At 37.8% G+C, this 15,462-nt stretch overlaps 10 protein-coding genes across 10 annotated transcripts; 2 read left to right on the forward strand and 8 right to left on the reverse strand.

The window, feature by feature from the left end:
* Window positions 1–77: 77 nt before the first annotated feature.
* On the reverse strand, window positions 78–862 carry C9374_002761 (uncharacterized protein; the record flags this gene model as incomplete). The annotated part of the gene is made up of 2 exons (XM_044692214.1): window positions 78–592; window positions 760–862. 2 exons carry the CDS (start codon window positions 860–862, stop codon window positions 78–80), a joined length of 618 nt encoding a protein of 205 aa, XP_044550307.1.
* A 429-nt stretch (window positions 863–1,291) lies between these two features.
* C9374_002762 (uncharacterized protein) lies at window positions 1,292–2,392 on the reverse strand (the record flags this gene model as incomplete). The annotated part of the gene is made up of 1 exon (XM_044692215.1): window positions 1,292–2,392. One exon carries the CDS (start codon window positions 2,390–2,392, stop codon window positions 1,292–1,294), a length of 1,101 nt encoding a protein of 366 aa, XP_044550308.1.
* A 319-nt stretch (window positions 2,393–2,711) lies between these two features.
* C9374_002763 (uncharacterized protein) lies at window positions 2,712–3,764 on the reverse strand (the record flags this gene model as incomplete). The annotated part of the gene is made up of 1 exon (XM_044692216.1): window positions 2,712–3,764. The coding sequence occupies one exon, from the start codon at window positions 3,762–3,764 to the stop codon at window positions 2,712–2,714; it is 1,053 nt and encodes a 350-aa protein (XP_044550309.1).
* Window positions 3,765–3,840: 76 nt separating this feature from the next.
* Window positions 3,841–4,812, reverse strand: C9374_002764 (uncharacterized protein; the record flags this gene model as incomplete). The annotated part of the gene is made up of 1 exon (XM_044692217.1): window positions 3,841–4,812. One exon carries the CDS (start codon window positions 4,810–4,812, stop codon window positions 3,841–3,843), a length of 972 nt encoding a protein of 323 aa, XP_044550310.1.
* Window positions 4,813–5,255: 443 nt separating this feature from the next.
* On the reverse strand, window positions 5,256–6,839 carry C9374_002765 (uncharacterized protein; the record flags this gene model as incomplete). Its single annotated transcript, XM_044692218.1, has 1 exon — window positions 5,256–6,839. One exon carries the CDS (start codon window positions 6,837–6,839, stop codon window positions 5,256–5,258), a length of 1,584 nt encoding a protein of 527 aa, XP_044550311.1.
* Window positions 6,840–7,360: 521 nt separating this feature from the next.
* On the reverse strand, window positions 7,361–8,335 carry C9374_002766 (uncharacterized protein; the record flags this gene model as incomplete). Its single annotated transcript, XM_044692219.1, has 4 exons — window positions 7,361–7,669; window positions 7,723–8,111; window positions 8,161–8,251; window positions 8,303–8,335. 4 exons carry the CDS (start codon window positions 8,333–8,335, stop codon window positions 7,361–7,363), a joined length of 822 nt encoding a protein of 273 aa, XP_044550312.1.
* A 206-nt stretch (window positions 8,336–8,541) lies between these two features.
* On the forward strand, window positions 8,542–10,042 carry C9374_002767 (uncharacterized protein; the record flags this gene model as incomplete). The annotated part of the gene is made up of 2 exons (XM_044692220.1): window positions 8,542–9,108; window positions 9,158–10,042. The coding sequence occupies 2 exons, from the start codon at window positions 8,542–8,544 to the stop codon at window positions 10,040–10,042; spliced, it is 1,452 nt and encodes a 483-aa protein (XP_044550313.1).
* Window positions 10,043–10,053: 11 nt separating this feature from the next.
* Window positions 10,054–10,584, reverse strand: C9374_002768 (uncharacterized protein; the record flags this gene model as incomplete). Its single annotated transcript, XM_044692221.1, has 1 exon — window positions 10,054–10,584. The coding sequence occupies one exon, from the start codon at window positions 10,582–10,584 to the stop codon at window positions 10,054–10,056; it is 531 nt and encodes a 176-aa protein (XP_044550314.1).
* Window positions 10,585–10,790: 206 nt separating this feature from the next.
* On the forward strand, window positions 10,791–13,889 carry C9374_002769 (uncharacterized protein; the record flags this gene model as incomplete). Its single annotated transcript, XM_044692222.1, has 4 exons — window positions 10,791–10,961; window positions 11,046–11,138; window positions 11,217–12,043; window positions 12,098–13,889. 4 exons carry the CDS (start codon window positions 10,791–10,793, stop codon window positions 13,887–13,889), a joined length of 2,883 nt encoding a protein of 960 aa, XP_044550315.1.
* Window positions 13,890–13,990: 101 nt separating this feature from the next.
* On the reverse strand, window positions 13,991–15,289 carry C9374_002770 (uncharacterized protein; the record flags this gene model as incomplete). The annotated part of the gene is made up of 1 exon (XM_044692224.1): window positions 13,991–15,289. The coding sequence occupies one exon, from the start codon at window positions 15,287–15,289 to the stop codon at window positions 13,991–13,993; it is 1,299 nt and encodes a 432-aa protein (XP_044550316.1).
* Between the last annotated feature and the right edge of the window lie 173 nt (window positions 15,290–15,462).

Consider the following 15,462-nt stretch of genomic DNA (forward strand, 5'->3'; position numbering starts at 1 on the left):
GTTTTATTAAACCCGTTGTATTGTACAAACAGATTGGGTTCAACAACTTGTGACTGTTCTTCTTTCAGGTTTGGTTATTACTCTTGAGCAACTGGTGGTGGAGGTTGCATCTCATAATTCTTAATATCATCCATGGCTGCATTTCTGTCGTAAGCCTTATCAATGTTCTCAGCCTTCAAGAACCTACAAAGCTTCTTATCTGTAATACAAATGTGTGTAATCAGCCAGTCGCTCAAAAACATGAGAGCCTCCATAGCAAATCTAGAGTTGTGAGTTTCCTCAACCTTAGTTTTCAGTGAAAAGACCTTCGAGATGAATTTTCTGTGTGTTTCCTTATGGTTATCCTTTACACTTGCTTCATATGAAGTACATCTGTCCATCAAGCCTTCCTCTTCCTTAAAGTGGAAGTCTGTGTACATGGCCAATCTTTCAAACACTTCAAGAATTAGATCCATGTCTCCCATGTTGATAGCATGGTTCAATTTGTTGATTAGAATAACTAGCACCTTGTGCTGTTCGTCCACCATCCCTACACCTAGCTTGTATTCTTGATCGCTCCATGGAATGAGCACTTTGCCAGACAAAAACTCTTCTAAATAATATGATGATTTCAATTCAAATTATCCAGTTGAACATGTATGGCGGATAAATGTTGGTAGGTGCACGGCATGATGATCAGAAACAACGACCCGAACGAGTTCGCGATGGAATGTCATGAATACATGTTTCAAAGGCTACCAACAAAAATGTTGTACATACCATCAGTGTTGCCAGTTGGTCCTTTTCCTCCTTTAGAATTGTTCTTCTCTGTACTGTCGCTTCCCTCTTGCTTATTACCCATACACGATGCTGAGCCTCCCATTGTTGATACTGTGGATGTTGTAGTAATATTTTTTTCTTTAGCCTCCACCAAGCAAACGCGACAAGGCTGTAGTTTTGTCTCTTCCAAAACGATATTTGGCGGGAGTCGTTGCGATTTGGTTGTTGGTTTTTGGAACTTGACATTTGCGCGCACATAAAAACTTCTATAATTTACGTTCCTTCTCTCGCCTTATCCAACAACCTATAGGACGCCAATATGTGTATTTCTCATTGACAAGAGATAAACACTACATAATTGTCGTTTTCAACTACTAAATCAATGCAGTGTTCATCTGGATCATCTCTTGTCAACTCTAATGTAAGAATTCCAGCAAATCCCAAAAAGTACAATTTCAAGCACGTGCAATACTTTCAAATAGTTTCACGTGCTTGAAATTGTACTTTTTTGGATTAAACCGACCTACAAAAACTACAGTTCAGTTCTCTCTTGAGTCATGACCAGCAGGATCCGATCGAAATTATTAAGGTCCTTCTCCAGCTCCACTTTAAAATTGGATCCACTTTTGCTCTCGAACATATAGTCCTTGGCGTCCAATGCTTCAGTCGTGTTGGGAATATTCCTCCAATGGTTACCAAGTATTTGCTTCATGATGACAGGCGCTTGATCAAAACCGAGTTCCAATGCCATTAAGGAACTTGGGTGAAAACGATACTTTTCCATGGTTTCTTCCGATAAGAGGAATCGATAAAACATCAATCCGTCTTGGCCTCCATCGAGAGCTAGATGAGGCTCATAGAGAGAAACATCCTTATCCAACTCTTCAAGCACAACTTGAGAGGGAATGTAGGGAGGGTTCGAAATGAGAAGATGGGTGAAGGAATACGTAGTCTTCGAATCGTCATGAATATTGGTGTGTTTGTTACTGGTATTCGTCCTTAACAACTTTGAATCATCCGACAGCCATTCTTCGGGATTAAATTCATCATGTAACATGTCATGTTCCTTCAAAATCAACTTGTTACGTAGATGAGCTGGAAGTAAGAGTTGTGCATTCAATGAGGTAATTTGTAAAGCTTCACTACTCTTATCTAAGCCAATGGCTCTATTTACTTTGATATTGGCTTTTTCCAACTCGAGTAATAAGGTCAAAATTAAGCATCCACTCCCCACTCCCAATTCTACAATGTTAATACCGTCCTGATGAAGGGTTGGTGATGATGATGATTCTTTCAAAAACTCGTTCATTCTTTTCATAACTGCCTCAATCATCACTTCCGAATCCACTCTCGGTATAAGTACGTGCTTATTCACTTGAAATTGTCTTCCGAAAAAATTGACTCTTCCAGTAATGTATTCAATTGGTTCATATTGACACCGCCTCATGATGAAGGATTTGAAAGTGTCTAGTTGTTGAGATGTGAGATGATCTTTTCGAAGGGACAGAGACAGCCATCGTTTGTGCAAGTTTTCGATGGGTTCGTTCGGAAAGAGTGTGTTAAAAAGTAAGATACGTGACTCTCCTTCAGGATCATGCTCCACATGTTTGAAGGTGAGTGCATTTCGGAGCATGTTTTCTCCGTAATCAAGTGCCTCTCGTAGTGTTACTGTCGATGGTGTTGCATGGCCGAAACGATAATTAAACGTTCTTTTGATGAAATGGGAATTATAATTGTAATTACAATGATGAGAAGTCAAGAGTGATAATACATGTGTTGATGTAAACGGTAAAAATGATTTGTGGTTGGTGTGAAAAAAGAGACCTTGTCGGAAATAAAGGCAGGTGTGTTTGAATGAGAGCGATTGGCATAAACTCGGGGATTTCATTTTTTCAAAGTTGACAAATAAAAAAGCTGACAATAACATAAATTGAGGTTTCAGAAAAAAGGCTTTATCTCTTTTCTCCAAAGCTTGTATGACCTGTTTTCTTGGCATGTAGTGTGGCTTCTTTTTCTCCTTTCAAAAATTCTCCACACTGCAAACACTTTAAGGTAAAGCTGGCAGTGTCTGTAAATTGATGTTGGTCGTGTAACTGTTTGACAATCTCAAATGCCTTTTTGGAAGAAATTTCTTCATTAGCTGGTACAATGGTAATATCTAATTCCTCAGGTCCAGAAGGAACAGGATTGAAAGCAAGAGCGTCATAGTGAATACCATCATAAATTAGAAAGATTTTTGTGGTAATTGAAGTGTCTCCTTCACCATAGATATCTCTTCGATTGGCCGTGACATCAAAACTTTCAATCCTGATATTGTAGAACTGAGACAATATTAATAATTCAATAGATCCTCCCCAAGAATCATCTTTCATGATCCAGTCACAATATTCTTTTGTTGGTCTTCCCAATATTGCCTCGTTGAAATAAAAAGGATGTTTCATAATCCAATCTCTCACAACTCTTCTCAATGCTCGAGCTCTTTTGTTTTTTCTGGCGCTACTTCCTTCCAAACAATAAGCCAATGCATTAAACAAGCACGAATTGTCTGCTGGAATGACTCGTTTAATAGCAACACAGTCCGATAACAAAGTGGAGTCAAACGATTGCAAATCATGTGGTCGAGCTGGACAGTCCGAATATTGTTCTGGTTTTAATTGTACAGTAGTGGTTGAGTCGTTCGTAATATCAACAACATCATCGTGATTGTCCACCGATGCTAATGGATTGGAAATGACATGTTTTGCTTGGGAGTATTCATTGGTTTCTTCCACGATCAAACTTTCTCCTGATTTTAAACCAATATCCGAAAGCTTTTTTGAATTAAATAATTCTTGATCTGATTGCCCATTAACCTCTACAGGGGGAAATCCACATTTCAGTTTTTGCTTTAGAGGTGGGATTTTACTTTCATTTTGTATTTGCAATTTTAACCATTCGACTGTCGATGTTTGAAAGTCAACTCCCTTCAAATTCATTTGGCCGGAGGGCAATCGAATGCGCAGCATTTTTTATTGTTGTTGATACTCAATCCTAAATTGATATTGACGTTGATCAACCTAGAAGTTGTATTTATTTACAATACTATTTCATAGTACTCTTTCGCAATCCATTCCTTAATTCAAAGTTATCAATTTCCTCAAGCTGCTTAATTGGATCGTCATAGCGTTTATCTTGCTCCAAAATTTGTTCTATCTTTTGTTGCTCTTTCTCCTCTTGACGTATATCACTTTCGAAAATTCTCTGGTCGTACATATTTCTTAGAAGCCTTACAGAGCTTTTATGACTGGAACTGTTGCTAACCGTGCTGGTTAAGTAGGAAAATGCAACACTTCGAGATGCTGAAGAGGGTGTTTTTGAACCACTTCGACAACTGCTAGGTCTAGAGCTTGTTAATGAACGTGGCGTCGTCGTTGATAGAAGGGAGCTTGTCGACTTTGTGCTCACAAGCTTGTATTGTCTTGGTGTTCTTCTATAGGATTCAGTTCGCTGAAACGTTGGCGAACGTGGAGACAGTGGAGCTAATCGAACGGAGCTTAACGGCCTTGATTCTCTATGAATTTCTTTGGCACTTTCTACGCAATCGCTGAGCGAGAGAGGATGCTCACTACTTGGGTCAACCAAAGAGGTGTGGTATCGTTTGAAGTGTTTGTGTTTCAGATTATCATAATTTCGAAAAGACGAAAACGCAGGGGAGTAAAAACCTCCTTGTTTTTCTCTTGGAACATGCACAATTTTCTCAAGTTGATTCCTCCTGTTTTCAGAAAGAGTATTTAAATAAGCAGTAAATGTTTCAGATTGTTGGGTTGACTGGGCATAGAGTTGGGACGGTGAGACCGAACGTGGTACCGAATGGGAATATGTTCTCTTGTGGAAAACACTAGGATTCTTATCTATCAAACTTTGATACAGATTTGAAATGTTTGGCCCACACGAGTGGGAGATGTCTGTCTTTTGTCTGATGTTGATCGTGGGATCATATTCAAATCTTTTGTAGCTCAATGCAGAAGATTGAAGATTACGATTGAATGAATAAGTCTCTGCCACCATCGTCATGCTTAATTTTAGTGATGATGGAGATATCTAGAAGAGATAGATCGTGTTCAGTGAATATTCAAGGCCAACAATGATGAAGAAGGAGGGGAAGGGGTGTTGGAGTTACCAATTTTTTTTAACTTAAAAATATCAAAAACAACGGCTTTTAACGCTCCAACCGAAATTTTATTAAGGGACTGTGCGACAGATATTGCTGCGACTAAGATTCTTACAAAAAGCTTTTTTCAGCAGATGTTGAACCCAATGTAATTCTAATGATCAACACCACTAACAATGTTTGATGACCATAAAGTCATGTTGTTTTATATTGATACGGTCGTTGGAAAACGAAATTTTATATCAAAGTCATTAAAGTACACAATTCGATAATACTACCAAAATCGAAAGATTCACACCTGTTTCCTGATTTCAAAATCTCATTGTTTTTACAATATCATCATACTTTAAAATCTTCTTAATACTCTCATGTTCAAACTATGTGGATGAGGAGCACGGTATGGAGCATGATTCAACACGGCTCTTCGAACATGATATCCATGCGAATAGTGAGGATACATTTGAGGACTATGTTGTCCATACACGTTCACTCGTTGAGCCACTGGGACATGAGTTCTCATTTGAGAATAATCTGGAAGAGAGGAAGCCAATTCTTCAGCACCGTTGTTTGAATAAGTTGTGGCTGCCTCTGTGTGCTGTAACGCTCTCTTTTGCTGCTGAGGTGCTGGTTGTTGAGGTGCTCCTTGCTGTTGAGGAGGAGGTCCTTGCTGTTGTCCTTGTTGTTGTGGTGGAGGTCCTTGAGGTGGTTGCTGCTGCTGCTGTGGGACTGGTAATGGTTGTGCTTGTCCTCCCTCAATACAGAAAACTTCACTCTTCACCAAACAACGAACATTGTAAGGACCTACAAAGACTGGATTCACACAAATAAAGTAATTACAGCCAGGAGTGGTTCGTAAAGCTCCTCCCCACATGACTATGAATGGAATTTTACCTTGCCTTGGTGTGGGTACTTGCTGATTCACATTAATCAATCGAACATCATCCGAAATAAACTCCTTATTAGTTTCTCTTATTTGGAAAACACTAAGGGAGAATTGATCAAATTTCATAGTCTCGTTGAAATCTAAAAATTCAGTGGTGTTGAATTGCCACTTGGCATTGGCGAGTGGAGCATTGATGGTGAAATAGCCATCTGAGATGGAGAACATTCCTGATTTGGCAAAACAATTTCCTTCATCATCTCGGTTGGTTTGGTTGTTCAATGCATCAACTCCCACTTCATTGGAAACTAATTCAGCACAAATGTAATATCGATTATCAACGGCAGGGGTGGTGATTGAAGGAACAAAGAAATCGACTTCACCGTTAGGCTTACTCTTGTCGAGAGTGTACGTTTTTTTGGTTCCATCAATCATGACATCTTTCCCTTGTGCTCCGTTGTTTCTCCACAAACTGAGAGCAAGAGAGAAGGATCCTTGTGCACCATTCTGGACACCATTACCAAAGAATTGACTGTACACTACAGAGTAATTTCTATTGCTCAACCATTTGGTATATTGTTGAGGATAATCCAAGGTAACATAAGGACGTCTTGGAGGACCATTCGTGTTCACTGTACTTGGATTGAAAGCGCAATAAAAACCTCCAACGGCATAACATCTATAGGCATCATTGAAATCAACATTGGAAGAAGCAATTAGTGAAGAATTCACTGGATTTAAACAAACATAGTAGGAACATGAAGCAGTTGCATTGGTTGGAATGACCCATGGAACATAACCTGATGCAGCTGGAAGATGGACCTCAGTTTGCATGATCATTTCGTCAGGTTGAGTCTGTCTTTGTCGATACAAGGTAAGGGTTGCGTTTTGTCCACTCAGTACTCCACCTCCAATAAAGAGAAGAGGAATAACTTGATTCACTGGTAATACGGCTGTGTTATCTGGAATGACCACATACAACGAATGGACCAGTGCTATCAAGGCAGAAAGGAACGGAACAAGAAAGAGTAAAATTGTTGTGATTCTCATTGTTAGATTGCAGATTTTTTCATGCTATGAACAAGGATGATGCGTCGTGTGATCATGTTAAATATTATTTGTGGAGTTGATATTTAAAGTAAGGTAAGCTGGAATGGAACAAGTCAACTATTGCAGACGCTCCTAAAAAAGAGAACAAAAATATCTGGTGCAATTCTAAAAATTGCCAATGAACAATTTCAAAGATTTGAAATGGAGAGGAGTTATCATAATTTATCATTTACGAATTGATTATAAGTGTGGTCGGAACAAATTCTTTTCCTTTTTCAAATTGTACTACTCTGAACAAACCTATTTTTGCATTATTGACAAATACTATTCGGAAAGTTTCTTTAATATTGTTTCCAGTTGCTGGAAATTAATTGATAAATTATTCAAATCAAACGGAATAATTCTAGCATTGGACGTTAAATGACAAGGAATTGAGTTTTACATAATTTTTTCGACAGGAAGCCGTTGGATGGAGGAAGCGAACAGTGAAGCTCAACAAATGTTATCAAGCAATCCACCAACTATTTCCATACTTTGGGAGTGTTTATGGCTGTGGTGGGAGGCTTTTTTGAGACTGCTGGCTTGCTCTGCGTCGATTTACTGGAAACAGAGGAAGCTGATTGCAAACGCTTCTTTTTTGGTTGAGCTGGTATCCAATCCTTTGGCACTTCTCCAACTATTAAGTTTGGATGCTTTTGGAAAAACTCTTGTAGCCCTCCCGTCAGTACTACAATGTTATCAAAGCCCTTTTCAAATAACAAGTTGGCAACAGGGCAAGCTATTTTTTCATCTCTATCGTACACTACTATTTTCTTTTGAGGATGGTTTTTCTAACATATTGAGGCCTGTTATTCAGTATCATGCATTCACATGTTAAACTTACAAACGACAGCATTTCAAATGTGAAAGGATTCACCGTCCTGTTCACAGTCGCTGCTGGGTAACTATATGCGGTTTGTAAATGACACTTTGCAAAATCATCTGGATCCCTCACGTCCAGGACAAGTACTAAATTATCAGCATCTGAAACATCTTCTCGTAATCTTGATCTTATCAGAATTGGATCCGTTTGATGAACAGCAGTTTTTGCCTCGGAAATACAACTGAATGCTTGAGATGAATATACGGAATGTTTTGGCGAATCTGAGATTAGCTTTTCTTGATCCTCATGATCTTCCTTATTAATGTTCATTTTGAGCAAAATTAATTTCATTAACTCTGTAGATTTGATTCTTTTGAAATTTTCCACTTTTTTAAATAATTTACTGTCATCTGTAATGATGAAAGTCTCGATCGGAGCCTCAAAGAGAATTCAACGTACTTTCATCGGATTTTCTTTTTACCATTCCAGTGTCAATGGAAGATTTAACATCTTTGTATGAGACACTTTGAGGAGGTTTCTTGTCTAAAATCTATGAGAATTAAAAGACTGATGATTGAGCGTTCTATTTCAAAATACATACTTTTGGATCTCCAATGGGCTTGATGATCGACATGGAATTATTTTTTTGAAATATTTATTTCGTAATGAAAGGGCGCCAAAAACTTCCCAGTGTTATTCTTTGCAGATAGTACTCGTTGCCAGTGATACGGGAAATTACCCTCTCGGTTGCCTTGAAGGAGTATGAGTAATAACATAAATGATGTTCTACAAACCATGAAAACGCAATGAAAGTTTTGTTACTCTTACCATTACAAAAAAATGGATCCAAATTTCAGGCCATCTGCTGTGGGTGCCGGAGGCATGCCCATAATTGAAACACCACACCCTTTGAGCATCAAGCTGATGAGATTGAAAAAACCAGAATTTTCAATTTATGTTCCAATTCTTACGGAACGTAAAGATGCTCTCGGAGGTGATAAATTGTTTTATAAAACACCGAATCATGCCTCCGATGTGAAGAGTCTTTATGGAAGTGATTCAGTGGGATCAACAGCGAGTGGAATGAAAGAAGATAAATTGATCGAAATTCCAGGCGTGGATGACAACAGCAATGAGAAAAATCTATCACAATTATTGACAGACCGAACCTTGGTTTTTGACAGCTTGGGTTTTTATGACTCATGGTCTTTACCAAGTGCTCCAGGAGCCATCTATATTGGTGAGACACTGAAGTGTTACATCTCTTTGCACAACGAATCTTACAACATTATCAAGAATATTTCTGTTACTGCCCAACTGTACTACGGAAAAGGAAAAACCACCAACCACACGTTGTTGGATATCAGCTCGACGCCCATGGAGCAACTTGGATCCAAATCGAATAAGGTTGGTATTGATGTCTTGAATTTGATCATTTCATACTCTATATGGATAGGATTTTATTATTGAACAACCATTGAGCATTCCTGATAATATTAATGATGATGATGACAAAACTTTTCTTGTGTGTAATGTTGCATATTATGATCCTGAAGAAGGAAGAATGAGATCATTCCGAAAATTATTTCCTTTCAAAGTTTATGAACCTCTTGGAATGAAAGTGAAGGTCAATACTCTTGAAAATCATATCTTTGTACAATTAGATTTACAGAATTTAACACAAGCACCCTCCATGTATATTGAAAACGTAAAATTTGAATCCAGCTTTGGTTTTGATCTTATTGACCATTCAACTCATAATTATGGAGATCGATATTATGAGCATCCGCTATTGAGAGGAGAAACGAAAAGGCTACAGTTTGAATTGGTCCCCAATTTAAAACATTCAAAAGCAATTAACGCTCTTGGAAAAATCTCTCTTCAATGGAAAAACACATTAGGAGAGAGCGGTATGCTCATCACTAACCCAATTCAATATAAGGGAGTAACAAAACAAGACTTGGAAGTAACAATACTTGGTTTTTCCTCATCGTCTATGTCTGACGAGTTTCTCCTTGATACTGGAAGAGTTCAACTCAAACCTGAACAATTTTACTTGCATAAGCCATTCTACGCAGTGTGTGAAATTGTAAATAATTCGAAGGATGTTATGGACCTAACACTCCACCTTGAATCTGATAAACTGTACCCACTAGCAGTTTACGGATCTTCTTTGCACGTAATTGGAGAATTGCAACCCACCAAATCAAGAGTTGTCTACATACCACTCTTCCCATTACAGAGAGGCCTTCATGCAGTTGCTGGTAAAGGCATGTTTATCAAGGACAAGCATACAGGAAAAGTTTTAACTCTTCCTTCAAAGCCAGTTACCATTCATTAAATTTTAATTTATTATCCATTCATAGTAGTATTAGCTTCAGCAGGGTTTGTTGGTTCATCGAATTCGAACGATTTCTTTTTCAAAGCTTCTTCTCTATTTTTTCGATAGAATGACCAGTGACACATAATTTGTTGCTGCAGTAAATCTCGGAAAGGATTGAGCTTGCACTCTTCTCTAAATTGTGCGTCTGTGACAATTCTATCTAACATGAATAAACAATTTGGAAATCTAATAAATTTCGCGTATTCTGGTCGTTTCCAATATTGTAAATATTTTAGATATTCTATAAATGCAGGATCTTCAAAATATTTATATTGTGCTAAATACTGTAAATATGATGGATTTGATAATAATTGAATGAATTCCAATTCCATTTCAAATCTTAATTTCGTTTCATCCTCCGTTTCTTCATATTTCTTCTTTTGTATTATTATATGTTCATTTTGATTTTGTTGCTGATCATTGGCATTCGTATTATTTGAGAGAGAAATCATATCGTCATCATTTCCCGATGAAGAAGAAGGGGTCGAAGAAGAAGCCATGAATCACGAAGATCAAAATTTTTTTCATCCAAAAAATTCAACTCGGAGCCTCATCATCAATTCCACCAAGGACGTTGAATTATTGATAGGATCACCATCAGCATTTTGTTTGCTTTGCGGAAATTATTAGCCAGTTCTCAACAACAATAGCTTGTGTACTCAATTTTTAAATTAATTTTGGATATTGTCATTACATCGGACAAACCATGTTGTCTTCGGTGCTGTCTCCAATTGTTTCCAATGCACAGACCATGTCGTTAGTGGGTGGATCCATGAATACAGGTCAATCGTACATGGTATCTTGGAATCCAAATACAAGTAACTGGTTTTCAGTTATTGCTGGAAGAGATGTTTATTATTACAAAATTGATGAAAGAGTAGGTGTTTATGTGAGACAAGATGAATTTCATAATAATTATTGTTGCTATTTATTTATCATGATAACCAACTCCGATATTCAGGTATTGAGTAATGTCTTGGAACAAAAATCTACATATAACGGTTCTCAAGAATTCTCATCAATTTCTACAACATCGTTGCAATCAGAGGCATTGGTAGGTTGATATGATTATTGGTTGACATGATTATTGAAAAACATTATTGTTCTTTAATATTTATTGTGTACTTTGTAGTGCTACTCCTGGTCTCCTGAAAGCAAAGAAACATTTGCTGTTGGTCTTTCGAATGGATCAATTCTACTTGATGATATCCAAAGTGACCAACATGTTTTTGCAGAGTTTACCCGAACAGATCCAGCCAACAGAGGTAAAACATCTTCACCTCCATGTAGATGTATTGACTGGAATCCAATTGAAACTAATTATATTGCTGCTGGTTACGATAAAGTACCGAAACAAAATTGTGTGGCTATTTGGGATTTGTCAAGAGTAACATCAGGTGGATTTAGTGGAATAATTTCTGATACAGAAAGTACAATTAGTAGCGACTATGGAGGTCTCAGTTCATTACACCATGGAACATTTGTTTCAAACTCTGTGAAAAAGCAGTCCAATACTTTTCAATTACCCTCTAGATCATATTTTACAACTAAAATTGTGACAAAGCCTCTATACGAACTTTGCCCAGGAGAAGGAGCAACATCCATTTCCTGGATGCCAAACCAATCCAATATTTTCTTATTAGGAACAAGTTTGAAATATATTAGATTATTTGATCTTAGAGATTCCCTTGCAATGAAAAGTTGTAAACCTTCGAAAAGCTTTGCAGTCCACAACAAATCAGTTTTAGGAATTCACTTTAATCCATTCGATAGTAATCAATTTGCAACGTACTCTGAGGAAAGTGTTGTCCGAATTTGGGATCTGAGGAAAATGCCCAACCCTATCAAAGAGCTGAACGTGGCCTCATTATACCCTGCATCATCACAAAAAATTCCTCCTATTATATCACAAGTACAGTGGTCCACTTCTCACAAGAATGTACTTGGAGTTTTGACCAAGTAAGTGTTTGATAACATTTAAAACATATCTCACATGACATTTTTTCATAACAGAGATTCGAATTCTATCAAACTTTGCGATTTAGCTGAGCAAGCTAAGACTGTGAAATACAAGATATCTAATTATCAAACAGTTTTTTCATCAAACAACAGCTCAATTACTTCCTTTTCTTTCCATCCAAATATTCCCAAATGCATACTTTTGTCAACGTATTCAGGATTTGTTCAGTATACATTTTTGAAAGATTTTACAAAATTCTCAATATCTTGTCACGAGGAAATAATATCCGCTCATAACAACCAAATCATAGAAAACAGCTTCATGCAACCTAATGATATTGTTTCTGTTATGAAAGAAAGAGCAAAAAAAGCAATTGGACTTGATTTAAAACATAACATTGCCGTGTCAACCTCTTTAAAAGATATAGATGGAGTAATCATTTGGTCTTGGATACATAAGATGAGAGAGCTTAACAAAATGAACGGACGAAATCAATCTAACGAACAATTTTATATTGGAATTCAAACGATTCTGGATTCTTCGATACAGTTACAGAATTTGACAGGCCAAGACGATGGTGCATTTTTACCTTTCAAACCTCTTCCTGGAACCGTTTCTCATAATTTTAAGGGTCATACAATTTCTCCGCATTCTGAAATTGTCAAACACTCCTCTACAACTCGATATCACAGCCCTCAACGAAGTATTTGTCTAAATGTTTGTGGATGGGATCAAGAATATTTGAATGCACTAAAAAGCCCTCAAGTAGCTTCAGAGCATTTGAACGAGAGAAGTGTCGCCATAGCAATATTTAATATGGATATCAAGGCAGCAGCGAATATTCTTGGATTACTTAGTGACAATGACAAGAAAAGCAATTACATGTTTTTGGCATATGCACTTGGTGGATATTCAGACTCGAGACGAGAGGAATTTCACAATGTTTTCAACACTTTATATCCAAAGCTCAACGATCCATATTTATCAGCAGCATTTGGATTTTTAACATCAGATGAACCCAAAGACGTTGAATGTGTACTAGAACAAAAAGCTATTCCAGTGAGTGATCGCATTGCCTTTGCTTGTTACTACTTGAACGACTTTGATCTCGGTAAATATATTCTTTCTCTCAAAGAAAAAGGCTTGGCGACAGGAGATATCCAAGGCCTACTTCTAACAGGTTTGCAATCTAACGAAAGTTATCAATTAATGCAGAAATATGTAGATCGAACTGGTGACGTTCAAACAGCATGCTTAGTATTTAACAGAGCACTTACCAGCAAGAACAACAATAGCATTGCAGATATTTGGATGGAAAATTATAGAGATTTACTTGACCGCTGGAAGATGTGGGAAGAACGTGCCTTTTTAGATATTAGTATTCAACAAAGTTTGCGTGGAGAGTCTGTCATTAGTCACGAAGGTACAAATCCTACTCAGAACGCAGTCACTCCATTTTCGGGAACCACTCCAATTCTGCAAGCCAGCGTCTCTATCAAATGTGCCTTTTGCTCTCAATCACTCCATCACTCCAGTTTGCTATCAAGTAAGGGTGGAAGGCAAGCTCAACTAGCCAACAAACATGGTAATAGCCTATCCATGCCTAAAAGTACCAGTTGTCCTTCGTGTAGGAAACCACTCCCCAAGTGTGCCGTTTGTTTGATGGCTTTTGGCTCTCCTTCACATTCCATGGGTGGAAATAGCTCATCGGAAATGGACTTTTGTTTCTCATGGTGCACACGTTGCAAGCATGGAGGTCATGTGAAGCATTTGTTGGATTGGTTTGAGAACCACGAAGAGTGCCCAGTGAGCGATTGCAAATGCAAATGTTTTTCTTATCTTTAACAAACCAATTAATAACAAGTAACAAGTGGTTGTTAAATTGAATATTATTATTAATGTGTACCTTTTCTAGTTATGCCTTGCATAGCAATTCCAACAAGTTCTTAATGTTTGGCGGCCCTTGATCTATCAAAATCTTGCTTGGTCATCAGTTTTGCATGTACTGGTGACTTCGCTTTGGCTGGCATGAATTTCTCAATCATTTTCTCAATCTTATCCATTCCCTTGTTTGCTCCCTTTGAAGTATCAACTTCAGGTATTTTGAAATATCGTTTGATTGGTTTTCTTGACATTAGTAAGTAAAAAATAATTTGGAAAATGTTGGAAGGGATCCAATACATGAAAAGAGCAGCAGGAAGTCTGCCTGTAAAAGGTACAAGGGCAAACGAGAAAATGCCCATACCGACAGCAATCAAAGATTGAAGTCTTCCTGATCCAGCATTTCTAAGGAATGTGTTGACAAGAAATACAGCCATAAAGCAAGAGGCAGATAAAATTGGAAGAACATAAGTTGGATCTTTCACTGTCAGGTCAGTAAACCATAACATTCCTCCCCATTGGAACCCTTCAACTTCTCTTGCCATTCTATTCAAACAAAAGAAGAAAGCAATAAAAAGAGGGCTTTGAATTAAGGGCAAGAACATGTGGGACATTTTGAATCCTTCTTTCTTGGCCATTTCATCATAAGCACGTCTGGCATACTCTCGTTCTGTAGGACTCTTTTTAGGATCCACTTGATCTTTTTTCAATTGTGTAAAACTATTTCCGAGCTTGGACATTATAGTACTTGCTCTCATACTCATAATGTTGAGTGGAGACATCAACATACGAAGACCAAAACCAACAAGCGCAATACTGGACCACCATGGGCAGCCGGCATCGTGAAGAGCAACAATACAAGCTTCCAGAATCTTTGAAGGATTGATATAATCGGTAAATGAAGAAAAGAGCGAGCTCATTGACTCTGCTGCTTCCAACTGTTGTCCGGCAACATCATCTTCAAAATCATCCAAATTAAAGCTTTGTTTTTCGTGGAGTGGTTCTTCAAAAGCTACTGGTTTTTGTGGCACTGATTGTGTGGTCGTTGAAGTTGCTGTTGCGGTAGTGTTTGATGCTGGTGTTTCAACGGATTGTACCGTAGTGTTTGATGTTGTTGTGTGGGTGGTTCCTTCCGTGGTGGATGATGTTCCAACATTTCTCTTCACCAAATTAACAGAAAAACAACGACTGATGGATTCCTGAAAATCATGGTGAGAAAATCCCTTGAATGTTGTTGCGGTTCCGATCCACGAGGATGATGATGATGGCATTCTACGCGTAAGAGCGTTATTCAGCAAGAACATGGGTGAGCCTTGCTGCTTGGTGCAAACCTGTTGAAAGGCAGAACGAGAAAGCCTTTGCATTTTTAATTTCAAAAAAAACACCGTTTTAGTGTTCCCAAGGCAAACAAATTCTACGCCTTATTATTGTTCTTTGAGGAATGTAATCGATCTTAGGAACCCGACAACTAAAGAAAGGCTGTTGATAACTGCTCAAATTACTTACAGTTTGTAGGCGTTTTAGATCCTTTGATGTA

This window comes from Naegleria lovaniensis (assembly GCF_003324165.1).
Source record: "Naegleria lovaniensis strain ATCC 30569 chromosome Unknown tig016, whole genome shotgun sequence".
Lineage (NCBI taxonomy): Eukaryota > Heterolobosea > Eutetramitea > Acrasida > Naegleriidae > Naegleria > Naegleria lovaniensis.